The following is a 14,157-nucleotide window of genomic DNA, read 5'->3' as shown; positions in this document are numbered from 1 at the left end:
GACCTTTTTACTTTAGTAATCGTGCTGTATTGACGACTGTTTAAAAACAAACGCTGCAAAGTATTCGAACCGTACGATTTTTTTTTTTTAAAAAACACATTACCCAGCCCAAAGAATGTATATTTCATTTCCAATTTTGAAAAAAAAACTATTTGTTCACCTGTTTCAAGTCTCAGTTCTGATAACAAACGGTTACAGACAAAAAATGATGAGAATCAGCGGTAATTTCATCTACAGAAGTCACGTTTTTAATGGAAATAAGTGAGCGGCAGAGGAAGTGAAAAGCATTTAAATGCAAAAATAAAAAAATAATCTGAGAACGGCCCCACGAATGACAAACCTATAAGATTTCATTTATCCATCAACCCAATTCACTTGACACAAAAGTACTGTGCATCTAGACCTAGCAGCATATGCATTTAAAATTACTTCATTTCATGCACTGACTCATACATTTGGGGTTGGGGGGGGCGGCGGATGTGTCACAGGTTGGGTTCGATTTCTTTCTTTGCGGGCGCAAGGCAGAGTGACACACCGCAACGTGAGAGGCTTGACGAACCATTTCTGTACACTGAGGCCGACGTTGGCATGACTGACTTCAAAGGATTAAATATTTTATTTCCTTACTTATAAATGACTAACAGCTGAAAAGGGGCATAGCCACAAAACCAACGACTTCAACATTCATAAGTTGGAAAAAAAACGTATATTCGACTGCTTCAAGCTTTCTCCAGTTTCCTTTGTTAGTGGGCACAAAAGCAAGCAGGGAAATTACCCCCGCACCGGTCAGTAAAGCAGGTGGGCACTAAGATGCCTACATTTACCTATCTGATACAGAAATGACAACAGTGGTATGAAAGAGCTGATGACAAAGAAAATACGCGCGCTATGGAGGTATTGGAGCGACAACGACCCTGATGAAAGCTACTCGGAAGGAGACGAAATATAAAAGAAAAGAGGCCCTTCACACTTTACAGCACCAGAAACCTTAAAACTACTGTCTCTTTGTCGGTTCTGGTAAGGTGGGAGGTTGTCCTAGAATACTAGGCCTCGCGGTATCAAAAAATAGAAAAGGCCATGGGAGCACACATTTTCGGTTTTACCCTTGCGGAGATAGGGCAGCTTCGTAGTAGTATAGCAGACAAGAACACCCCTTGGATGGCGAAATGCTGAACTGGCACCTTAAGTATAAACAAAGCCGATACTACTGGTCGTGCAGAAGGAAATAAACACACCGCCAGAAAACTATAGAGAGCGCCATCGACCCATGGTACAAAGTCCAAAATTGTGCTAAAATTGAGACTTTACATGTCAATTTAAATGGCTGTGACAAAAGGACGAAAACATTGTACAGAATACTTCTAAGCAGCTGCCCACGTCAATCCAGTTACTACAAAGCGCATTTATAAACAAACAGAAGAAAAGCTATTCAAAAGCATGTACAACACGAAACACAACGGGGACACAACATAGTGCTGGTTCCAAACTGTGGTGATCAGTTTTGCAGGTAGCACGTTAGATGTTCCCTCTAAAGACAGTTATGATGTGGCGTAAACAATTCTAATAGGTCACAAGAATTAATGGCCTGCTTTTACAATAAGTTCCCTTATCCATGCATGTCGAAATGGTGGTTTGAAGGAGCTAGGAAAGGGGCTTTTGTTTTATGTCGACAGCAGCGGCGCCACGGCTTCCCTTGGCCACCCCCACCCACCAGGCAGTAAAGGGGGCGTGCACACAACCTTCCTTACTCTTCCGTTCAAAACAAAGTGTAGGAGGGGGAGGGAGGGGGCTCCTGCCATGGAAAACGTAAGGGGAGAGCATGGAGGCTGCGCAGTGAATGGCACTCTGCGATGTAAACACCAAGATGTCGAGACAAGCTCACTCGCCTCTCTTCCTCGCCGCTGATGGCAGACTTATCAAAACAGAGCCATGATTCACCTGCAGTGAACGAGACACAGCAAGGGAAGCCGTCGCCGCCTCCTGACAGGAGACTGCCTTGAAGAACAGAAAAACACGCCTGGCAGAGAGCACACGATTTTCGAGTGGATTCCCGAGAAGCTTTAGATTCTACATAATAATAAACAAAGTTGGCAATAAGACTGGGTCGGTCTTCTGATCTGCACCCAATAAGCACTACTGGGGAGGACATATGGGAAGTCAAAAAATACTCTCTTTAAATTAACTAGCTCACCCCCTATGGTCTCTCCGCCTTATCTCCCCCTCCCCGTTACCCTTTTACTTTCCCCCTTACCCTTCGTCATGAAACAACTGATGTAACTTGTAACTGATGTATTCTAGCATTCTCTGTAACTATGTGTAAACTGTAACTTTCCTCATGTAAAGCGCTCCGATGCCTCCGGATCTAGCCAGCGCTATATAAAACTCAAGTAAATAAATAGAAATGTGCATCCACGGTGTACTCCAATATAAAGGAATCCTATAACGTCTAACAGATCCTACGAGAGTGCTTTAGGCTGGTCCACTGCGTTAACAAGGGGCTATCCGCGTCCCTGTTTCCATAAGATAATGCCCGCCAGCGGGAGTGTGCCCCAGACTACCGGCACGAAATACACCGGCGTGGGTCAGGTTCATCTTACAATGCGCTGTGACAACAACTTAATCTTACAATGCGCTGTGAGAACAGCCTTCTAAATTGGCACATTTGTGCCCAAGACGCGTGAACGGTTTTAACGTACATATGAAAATATTAATAAACAAATCAGGGAGAAAGGTCTCACTAAGTGGTCACAGGATGCGGTGCAGAAGACCAAAAAGCATGCGCGACAAAACACGTCCACTACAACAACGTTCACACCCCCAAAAACAGACACATCCAGGCCAAATGTATACACACGCGCGCGCATACCACTCCCCACAACAACAAAAAACATTTTGTATACGGGGACAACACGAGCCCACTTCCAAAGAAAAATGTTGTATTGGCTGTAACCTCGCGCAGTCGTGAATGGCAACAAGAACCACCACCGAGGAATGCACATACTACGGATATATTCAAAACACCTCACACTGCACGGTACATTAGTCCACACGTGCCCCTTTCGTAGGAACAAATATATTTTTGCAAGACGTAACCTCTCTCACAAATTCTTTGAAGGGGTCTGGAAGGCCCAGGCACAATAAAAAAAAAAAATAGCGCTGCGGATACAATGTTAATATATGCAAATATCCACTTTTCTGTACAGTATTTGGTGTAAGAAAGCATGTTTCTACGCATTTACATTCTGACAAATAAAGAAAATGGAAGCATATATGTATGCAACTATCTGTAAACAAGACCCCCAAACAGTGCAGCACAGTAACAAGGACGGCAAAAACAGCAAATGTGCTTAGGCGCTAGTTTAGCTAGAATACATCCAAGGAAGGACTAATTCCAACAGTGCGGGCTGACCCCAAGCTAGGTACAATCACAACAAAGAGGCAATACTCACTTTCTCCATTGGCCGGCCAGAGGTGGACGAAACAGACGAGAAGCGTGAAACCACATCGTAAGGTCAGAGACCTCCTTCCAGCTCCAGGCGTCATTCCTCTTGTCCAGACAAAACAATCACCAGAAGCAAAAAAAAAAAGGAAAAAAAATGATATGGCAACGTGTTCCACCAAAGTCGGTCTAAAATTAGCTAAACTCAGAACAGCAATCCATGAGGCAGAGGTCAGGGATTTGTGGGATGCTTCCCGGCACTGTATAGGACACGGAGCCCCCTCCCTAAAGCAAGAGGGCAGCTGAGGACGCGGCTCGGGTCCCCCTTACAGAAGTGAAGCACGGCCACTCAGTGCATGGCGCTGCGTCTCTGCACTCGCATGGACAGAGTCCACGAAGCAGTAAAACAGGCGTGCAGGGGACTGCCGCTGCTCCCCGCGGACAGGCCCCTCGAGCCCCGGTGGCTGCTGCTCGGCCTCGCCAGACACACAGAAACCCCCTGGGCAATAAAGGGGCCGCAGTGAAGGGTGCTGCTGCGGAGCTCTACCAGACACACGATGCACTGCGAAGGAGTCGGGCCCCGGAGTCCGCATCCTCCGCCTCCATTTCCAGACAGTCTGGGTAGCAGGCCGTCGTGGGTGTTTACAAATCCCAGGGGACTGGGTTTCGCGGATCCCAGCGGGTTCTGCTGGAGGGTGGGGGCTTGTAAACACAGATTCCAGGAGGCTTTATCGAGGGGGTGGGGGCACTCGCAGCAGGGTGGCTGGACCGATAGCGTCGAGCTCCACCGGAAGGGGTACAGGTGAGGGCAGGGTACTCCGCAGTGGGGTTCTATCACAGGTCCGGAAGGGTGCCGCCGGAAGGGGGTTCCCGCCCCGGGGTGTAGGAATGAATGGAAGTCGCTGTGTGCGCCGCCGCTTCCCTCCCTCTCAGCGCCACGGCCTGCCAGGCTCTGTGCAAGAGGCGGGGCGAGGGAGGAAATGGGGGCGGTTCACAGCCGTGGCCTGCCCTTACTCCGCACTCAGTGTATCTGTTCAGCAGCCCCTTGCTAACACTGCTTCCCCGTGGATAAACCTTCCGCTGTCTGGCACTGGTTCCAGCTCTGCGCCCAGGGCATCCTTCGATATCTACCACTGGTTCCAGCTCTGCATCCAGTGCATCCCTCCTCTACCTGCCACTGGTTCCAGCTCTGCATCCAGTGCATCCCTCCGCTACCTGCCACTGGTTCCAGCTCTGCATCCAGTGCATCCCTCCTCTACCTGCCACTGGTTCCAGCTCTGTATCCAGTGCATCCCTCCGCTACCTGCCACTGGTTCCAGCTCTGCATCAAGTGCATCATTCCATGTCTGCCACTGGTTCCAGCTCTGCATCCAGTGCATCCCTCCGTTACCTGCCACTGGTTCCAGCCCTGCAGCCAGTGCATCCCTCCGTTACCTGCCACTGGTTCCAGCCCTGCAGCCAGTGCATCCCTCCGTTACCTGCCACTGGTTCCAGCTCTGCATCCAGTGCATCCCTCCGTTACCTGCCACTGGTTCCAGCTCTGCATCCAGTGCATCCCTCCGTTACCTGCCACTGGTTCCAGCTCTGCATCCAGTGCATCCCTCCGTTACCTGCCACTAGTTCCAGCTCTGCATCTAGTGCATCCCTCCGTTACCTGCCACTGGTTCCAGCCCTGCAGCCAGTGCATCCCTCCGTTACCTGCCACTGGTTCCAGCCCTGCAGCCAGTGCATCCCTCCGTTACCTGCCACTGGTTCCAGCCCTGCATCCAGTGCATCCCTCCGTTACCTGCCACTGGTTCCAGCTCTGCATCCAGTGCATCCCTCCGTTACCTGCCACTGGTTCCAGCTCTGCATCCAGTGCATCCCTCCGTTACCTGCCACTAGTTCCAGCTCTGCATCTAGTGCATCCCTCCGTTACCTGCCACTGGTTCCAGCCCTGCAGCCAGTGCATCCCTCCGCTACCTGCCACTGGTTCCAGCACTGCATCCAGTGCATCCTTCCACTGGTTCCAGCTCTGCATTCAGTGCATCCCTCCACTGTCTGCCTCTGTCCCCAACTCTGCATTCAGTATGCCGCTCTGGCTGCCTGTCACTGGTCCAAGGTCTGCATTAAGAATGCAGCTCTGCAGCCTATGACTGGACAGTATTCTTTATCCAGCATGCATCTCTGCCATCTGTCACTGCCCCAAACACTGACTTCTGTATACAACTCTCCTACATACCACTGGCTCCAACTCTGCATTTAGTATACATCTCTGCTGCCTGTCACTGTCCCAAATTATGACGCCAATATACAGCCCTGCTGCCCTAAACTGTCCTCAACTCTGCATTCCACATACACCTCTGCAGCCTGTGACTTGATCAGAACTCTGCACTCAGTATACATTTCTGCAGCCTATCACTGGCCCCAACTTCACATTCAGAGCAAAGCTCTGCGCCTGTCACGGTCCCGAACTCTACTTTCTGTATGCAGCTCTGCTACTTGTCACTGGCCCCAACTCTGCATTCAGTAGACACCTCTATTGCCTGTCACTTGAGGAGACGGCTTTTAAAGAACATTTTTAACAAATTGAATATTCGGACTTGTAGGCAAGCCGTAATCCAATGGCTAGATGGATCATGTCCTATGCTGGTCTGCAGGGGGGTCAAACATATGATGAAAGCCCAATCTCTCCTACAGCAAGCTGACCATGGAATTATACCACCAACCTGAAATAACTGACTTTTACTTGCCACTTACAAACAGTTTTATTTGCCAATATTTTAAAATGTGTTTTATCTCCCAAGTTGATCTAGATGCATTTTGTAATGATTTTTAATAATTTTATACAATAAAAAAAATTGATTGACTATTGCCTGTCACTGGCTCTAGATCTACATTCAGTATACAGCTCTGCTTCCTGTCACTGGTCCCGGCTCTGTATTCGGTATATATCTCTGCTGCCTGCCACTGTCTCCAACTCTGCAAGCAGTGCAGCCTTCTGCCACTTGTCACTGGCTTCAATAGTCATTCATTATACAGCAACTCTGCTGCCTGTCACTGGTCCCAGATCTGGTGTCAATTACATCTCTGCTGCCTGTCACTGGCCCTTCAACTCTGCATTCAGAATACACCTCTTTGCTGCCTGTTGATGTCCCAAATTATGACTTTAGTAGACAGCCCAGCTGCCTGTCACTGGCTCTGCATTCAGCGCAACCATATGCTTCCTGTCACCGGCCCCAACTCTGCATTCGGTATGCACTTCTGCTGCCTGTCACTTGCTCCAACTCTGCATTTAGTACATACCCCTGCCACCTGTCACCGCCCCCAATTCTACATTCGGTGTACATCTCTGCAGCCTGTCACTTTCCTCAACTTTATATTCAGTGCATAGGTGTGCTGCCTGTCAAGGTCCCGAACTCTGCATTCAGTACACAGCTTCGCCTCCTGTCATCGGCTCCAGATCTGCATTCAGTATACAGCTCTGCTAGCAGTCGCTGTCCCGAACTCTGACTTAAGTATAAAGCTGGTTGGCTGTCACTTCCCCCAACTCTACATTCAGATACAGCTCTGCTGCCTGACACTTTCCTCAACTCTGCATTCAGTATACAGCTCAGCAGCCTTTCACTGCCCCCAACTACATTCAGTACATAGCTCTGCAGCCTGCCACTGTCCCCAACTCTGCAATCAGTATACACCTCTGCAGGCAGGGACGGATCACAACTTTGCATTTAGTATACAGCTCTGCATATACAGTGTCCCCAACTCCACATTTAGTGTATAGCTCCGACACCTATCACAATCCCAAACTATGTGTTCAGCATACAGCTCTGCAGCCTGTCACTGGCACCAGATCTGCATTCGGTATACCACTGTGCCGTCTGTAACTGGTCAAAACTCTACATTCGGTATACACCTCTGCTGCTTGTCACTGGTCATAACTCCGCATTCAGTAGAACCTCAAATGCCTGTCACTACTCTGTATTCAGTATATCTCTCTGCTGCCTGTCACTGGTCCCAAGTCTGCATGCACTGCAGCCCTCTACTACTGCTCACTGCCCCCAACTCTCATTTTGGCCCCAACTCTCATTCAGTATATATCAACTCTGCTGCCCGTCACTGGCCCCAACGCTGCATGCAGTGCAGCCCTCTGCTGCCTGTCACATGCCACAACTCTCATTCAGTATACAGCAGCAGTGCTGCCTGTCACTGACCCCAACTCTACATTCATTATACAGCAGTTCTGCTGCCTGTCACTGCTGCCAACTCTGCATTCACTATACATCACTGCTGCCTGTCACTGGCCCCAACTCTGCATTCAGTATACACCACCTCTGCTGCCTGTCACTGGCCCCTACTCTGCGTTTAGTAGACAACACCTCTGCTGCCTACACGCTTGGAACTACTAAAGATCAAGCAGAATCTTATTCATCCCTGCATGCACTCAGTCCTTCCTGCTCCCCCCATACCTACAGCTCTAGAAGGCCTTTCTCATGCAGATTCCAGAGTATAGATCCTGAATACACGTTAACCCTCGATATACTTCCCGGCCAGAGAATTGTCCGAGCCCCTGTACTAACAGCTTAAATGGCCTTTCTCAGATTACCCATGTAAATATAGGCTGGGAATGCCTTCTGGCTAATGATAGATCCCTGCCTAAACATATAGTCAATATCTGGGACCTACTCTCCTCTAAACATCCCCACCTAGGGTTTCTGACAGAAACATGGACCAACCCACCTCCAACCCCGCAATTGCGATGGCACTACCTGAAAACTATCGCATTCAAAAACTCGATAGACCGGGAAGGGCGGTGGGAGCTTTAGCCATCATCCACATGGATTCTATTAAAATCACCATTTTAGACCAACTGTGCAAAAACTCAGTAGAATGCCTAGTCTTCAGAATAGATCTACATCCACAACATAGCTGGAAAGGAGCTCTCATGTATAGATCCCCTGGACCATTGACAGATTTCACTCACCAACTGATGGAATTTATTACCCCACACATCATTTCAAACAAAAATGTCTTACTTTTAGGTGACTAACATCCATAGCAAAAATACCTCAATCAAGACGCCTCAGCATGCCTGGCTACACTTAACCTTACTAAGATTAACAACGCTCCTACTCATTTGGCAGGGCATTCGCTGGACCTAAGTCTAACTAACTCCCCAAATGTTCTCTGTGGAGAAACATGCCCTCTGAATTAGTCAGACCATTACTTGATCAAATTTCAAATTAGTAGCCCTAGAGACCATTCTGCCCCTAAGCTCCATTCTACGCGATGGTATGAACAGTGGAATAAACTCACACCTGATCAGTTCCCGACTTTGTCTCCTTTCTGGAACTCTGATTTTGATAGTGTGGAAGAGCATCTGGCTTACTTCAACACTATCATACAATCCACAGGTGGATCCCCACCGAAACGAGAAGAACGGTCACCCAGGCCCTCGTCAGAAGCAGTTTGGACTACGGAAATGCCCTCTACGCAGGAGCCTCGGCCAAACTCCTGATACAACTTCAACGCATTCAGAACGCCTCTACACGCTGGATCCTCGACACCCCTTCCCGCAGCCACATCACACCCCACCTGAGAGACCTGCACTGGCTCCCCGTCAACAAGAGGATCACCTTCAAGCTCCTCACCCAAGCACACAAGGCAATTCACAACACCGTACCAGCATACGTAAAAAACGACTCAGCTTCTACGCGCCCAACCGCCAGCTTCGCTCCACCGACCTCGCCCTCGCCACAATCCCCTGCATCCAAAGAGCGACCTCTGGCGGTAGATCGTTCTCCCACCTCGCCGCCAAGACCTGGAACAGCCTCCCCATCCCCCTACGGCAGATCCAAGACCTGCTGACCTTCAGAAGACTCCTCAAGACCTGGCTTTTCGATCAGTAGCAGCATTCCCCCCCCCTAACCCCCCCAAGCACCTTGAGACCATCACGAGTAAGTAGTGCGCTTTACAAATGTTCTGATTGATTGATTGACTATTGCTCATCTAGCTCCTCTGAAACAGTGTCCTCACCCCCCTAAACGCTCTCTAAACTGCCTGGAATTGTCCCCTACTTCAGACTGAAAAGAGTCACTGTAAAAAACTAGAACAAAAATGGCACCTCTTACACAACCCACAGGACAAGGAGAGATTTAAAGAAGCATTGGCAGTGTTTCATCTTGAAAACTTAAAGTCTGCACGTAAATTGTATATTGCGAGGCAACTAGAGCAGGCAGCTAATAACCGGAGGACCCTGTACCAGATTTTAAAGTCTTTTACAAACTCCAAGGCATGTGACAGCGAAGAGGCTCCGTCACAATCTCTATGCGACAATATAGCAAATCACTTCGTCCAGAAAATCGACACGATTTACAACAAAATCGCCACAGCCAGTGGTACCCAGAGAGGTTCCCCGACAGAATACTCGCCGATTACTTCACACGCTCTGCCACTGAAGAATTTCCTGTCACTCACACCTGAAGAGGTAGAAACTCTATTAAAGAAAGTTAAATCTGGATCTCCACTAGATGTCATCCCTGCAGAGAGCTCCTCTCTGCTCTCTAAACAACTTGCTTGTCCTATTTGCACTATTCTCAACAGTTTCTTGAAGGATGTAGACTCCCCCTTGAATAGAAAGCAGCACAAGTTGTTCCAATCCGGAAAAACCTTAACACCCCCATGGACGAAGTGCCCAACTACCGCCCCATTTTCCTTCTCCCCCTCTAGAGCAAGCTCCTGGAGAAACGCAAATATTTATCTGAATTTGTGGAAGCCTCGAATTGCCTTGATGTCTAGCAGTCAGGTTTCCGGGCCAGACACATCACAGAGTCCGCCTTGATAGCAGTAACCGATAACATCAGAATGACACTAGATAATGGTCAGGCAGCACTTTTAGTGTTGCTTGACCTATCGGCTGCGTTTGACACCATCTCCCACCAGATCCTGCTTAGGAGACTTCAGAACATCAGGGTTCAAGGGGTTGTAGTAAAGTGGTTGACAAACTTTCTGACTGACGGAACTCGAACGATTAACCTGGGTTCGTTCCTCTCTAAGACCACAAGAGTAACCAAGGGATTGCCACAGGGCTCCTGTTCAAGCCCTACTTTATTTAATATTCATGTCACCCCCTTGGCGGGATTGATGAGGACACTAGGATTCAGTCCCATCTCCTATGCTGACAACACTCCACTTCTACTCTCGTTTGATAAATCTAATCCCAACACCTAAGTGATCTTCTCGGAGGGCCTGAAGACCATTGCTGATTGGATGAGGGGTAAACTCCAACTTAATGCAGAAAAATCATAAATCATGCGGTTTGGAGGAGCAACAATGAGCTGGACTCATAGTTGGTGGCAGAGGAATTGGGCACCGCCCCTACTTCAAAGGCAGTGTTAAAAAACCTAAGAGTCAGCATAGACCATAAACTTACGTTAGAAGAGCATGCCACCACCACTGTATGAGCATGTTTCCACACACTTAGCCTACTAAGAAGAGTCTTCCCTTTCCTACCCCCCTCCACACGAACATTTTTGATCCAGGCACTAGTGTTAAGCTGTCTGGACTACTGCAATGCCCTCCTGGTTTCAGCCAACGAAGCTTCTTTAAGCAAATTGGAGGTGGTCCAAAATACTGTGGCCCGCCTTGTTGCAAATGCCCCTCCTAGAACGGCTTCCGTTCCTCTTCTGCAACAACTACATTGGCTCCCAGTGCGGAAACGGATCAAATTCAAAATTTGCTAAACTGTTTTTAAAGCACTCTATGACCTGGGTCCCAACTACCTATCTAACAAACTTGTAAGGTACTCACCTTCTAGGTCCCTTCGGTCAGGTTCTAAATAATTTCTCTGCATCTCATGGTTTAAAAAAGCTCACATGGGTGGTAAAGTCGATTCTCATCTAGACCCCTCTTTTGGAACCAACTTCCCATGTCCGTATGTCAATGTTCAGGCTACGTACAATTTAGAAAGCGGCTAAAGACCTTTCTGTTTTGAGATGTGCTTGTCTAGCTGTAGCTCGTAATCCCAGTGCGGTGATACCCCTGATGGGGGGACCCGGGCGCTATATAAATGATAAAATATCAAATTAAATTATACAAATATCCCTACACCACCAGCCACTGGCCGCAACTCTGCATTCAGTATACAGCTCTGCTGCCTGTCACTGGCCCTAACTCTGCATTCAGTATACAGCTGTGCCATCTGTGACTGGTCACAACTCTGCATTCAGTATACCCCTCTGATGCTTGTTACTGATCACAACTCGGCATTTAGTATACAGCTCTGGTGCTTGTCACTGGTCCCCACACTGTATTCATTATAGATCTCTGCTGCCTGTCACTGGCCAAAACTCTGCATTCAGTACACACTTCTGCTGCTTGTCTCTGGTCACAACTCGGCATTCAGTATACAGCTCTGCTGCTTGTCACTAGTCACAACTCAGCATTCAGTATACAGTTCTGCTGCTTGTCACGGGTCACAACTCGGCATTCAGTATACAGCTCTGCTGCTTGTCACGGGTCACAACTCTGCATTCAGTATACAGCTCTGCTGCTTGTCACTGGTCACAACTCGGCATTCGCTATACAGACATGCTGCCTGTCACAGTCCCCAACTCCACATTGAGTATACAGCTCTGCTGCCTGCCACTGGCCCCAACTTTGCATGCAATGCAGCCCTCTGCCACTTGTCACTGGCTTCAATTCTCATTCAGTATACAACTCTGCTGCCTGTCACTGGTCCAAACTCTGCTTTCAATATGCATCTCTGCTGCCTGTCACTGGCCCCAACTCTGCATTCAGTATGCATCTCTGCTGCCTGTCACTAGCCACAACTCTACATTCAGTATGCACCTCTGCTGCCTGTCACTGGCTCCAACTCTGCGTTTAGTATATACCCCTGCCATTTGTCACTGTCCCCAACTCTACATTCGGTATACAACTCTACAGCCTGTCACTGGCCTCAACTCCACATTCAGTTGATAGGCGTGCCGCCTATCATGGTCCCGGACTCTGCATTCAGTACACAGCTCCGCTGCCTGTCACCGGATCCAGATCTGCATTCAGTATACAGCTCTGCTGCTTTCATTGCCTCCAGCTCTGCATTCAGTATACAGCTCTGCTATCTGCCACTGGCCCAACATCTGACTTCAGTATACAGCCCTGTTGGCTGTCATTGGCCCAACTCTACATTAAGATACAGCTCTGCTGCCTGTCACTGCCTCCAGCTCTGCATTCAGTATACAGCTCTGCTACCTGCCACTGGCCCAATATCGGACTTCAGTATAAAAGCCCTGTTGGCTGTCATTGCCCCAACTCTACATTTAGATACAGCTCTGCTGCCTGTCACTGCCTCCAGCTCTGCATTCAGTACACAACTCCGCTGCCTGTCACTGGCTCCAAATCTGCATTCAGTATACAGCTCTGCTGCCTTTCATTGTCTCCAGCTCTGCATTCAGTATATAGCTCTGCTATCTGCCACTGGCCCAACATCTGACTTCAGTATACAGCCCTGTTGGCTGTCATTGCCCCAACTCTACATTCAGATACAGCTCTGCTGCCTGTCACTGCCTCCAGCTCTGCATTCAGTATACAGCTCTGCTACCTGCCACTGGCCCAATATCGGACTTCAGTATAAAAGCCCTGTTGGCTGTCATTGCCCCAACTCTACATTCAGATACGGCTCTGCTGCCTGTCACTGCCTCCAGCTCTGCATTCAGTACACAACTCCGCTGCCTGTCACCGGCTCCAGCTCTGAATTCAGTATACAGCTCTGCTACCTGCCACTGGCCCAAACTCTGCATTCTGCAGCCTGTCACTTTCCCCAACTCTGCATTCAGTATACAGCTCAGCAGCCGGTCACTGGCCCCAACTCTACATTCAGTACATAGCTCTGCAGCCTGTCACTGTCCCCAACTGTACATACAGTACATAGCTCTGCAGCCTGCCACTGTCCCCAACTCTGCATTCGGTATATACCTCTTCAGGCTGCGACTATTCACAACTCTGCATTTAGTATACAGCTCTGCAGCCTGTCACTGTCCCCAACTCCACATTTAGTGTATAGATCTGCCAGCTGTCACGGTCATGAACTATGCATTCAGTATGCAGCTCTGCTACCTGTCACTGGCACCAGATCTGCATTCAGTATACTGTTGTGCCTTCTGTAACTGGTCAAAACGATGCATTCGGTATACAGCTGTGCCGTCTGTAACTGGTCAAAACTATGCATTCAGTGTACATCTCTGCTGCTCGTCACTGGTCATAACTCGGTATTCAGTATACACCTTTGCTGCCTATCACTGGTCCCAGCTCTGGATTCAGTAAACACCTCAGCTGCCTGTCACTGGTCACAACTCTGGATTCAGTGTATCTCTCTGCTGCCTGTCACTGGTCCCAACTCTGCATGCAGTGCAGCCCTCTGCTACTGCACCCAACTCTTATTATGGCCTAAACTCTCATTCAGTATACATTAGCCCTGCTGCCTGTCACTGATCCCAACTCTGCATTCAATATACATCTCTGCTGCCTGTCACTGGCCACCTCTCTGCTGCCGGTCATGGTCCCAAATTAGGACTTCAGTATACAGTCCAAATGCTTGTCACTTGCCCAAACACTGCTTGTCATTGGCCCCAACACTGCATTCAGTGCTGCCCCCTGCTACCTGTCAGTTGTTCCAACTCTGTATTCAGTATACAGCAGCTCTGCTGCCTGTCACTGGTCACTACTTGTATTAAGTATAA

General features: G+C 48.8%; 1 protein-coding gene across 1 annotated transcript in view; it reads right to left on the bottom strand.

Moving 5' to 3' along the window:
• IGF1R (insulin like growth factor 1 receptor) overlaps nt 1–14,157 on the bottom strand; it is a 1,159,892-nt gene that overhangs the window by 1,127,693 nt on the left and 18,042 nt on the right. Inside the window, exon 2 of the mRNA XM_086958078.1 lies at nt 3,450–3,547. Within this exon, the coding sequence (XP_086814204.1) occupies nt 3,450–3,543 (94 nt within the window). The 5' untranslated portion in view covers nt 3,544–3,547. The remainder of the gene's footprint in view (nt 1–3,449; nt 3,548–14,157) is intronic.

The sequence above is a fragment of the Lissotriton vulgaris genome, chromosome 2_1 (genome assembly GCF_964263255.1).
Source record: "Lissotriton vulgaris chromosome 2_1, aLisVul1.2, whole genome shotgun sequence".
NCBI classification, from domain to species: domain Eukaryota; kingdom Metazoa; phylum Chordata; class Amphibia; order Caudata; family Salamandridae; genus Lissotriton; species Lissotriton vulgaris.
Note: the sequence above shows the minus strand (reverse complement) of the source record. Positions and strands in the feature narration are given on the sequence as shown.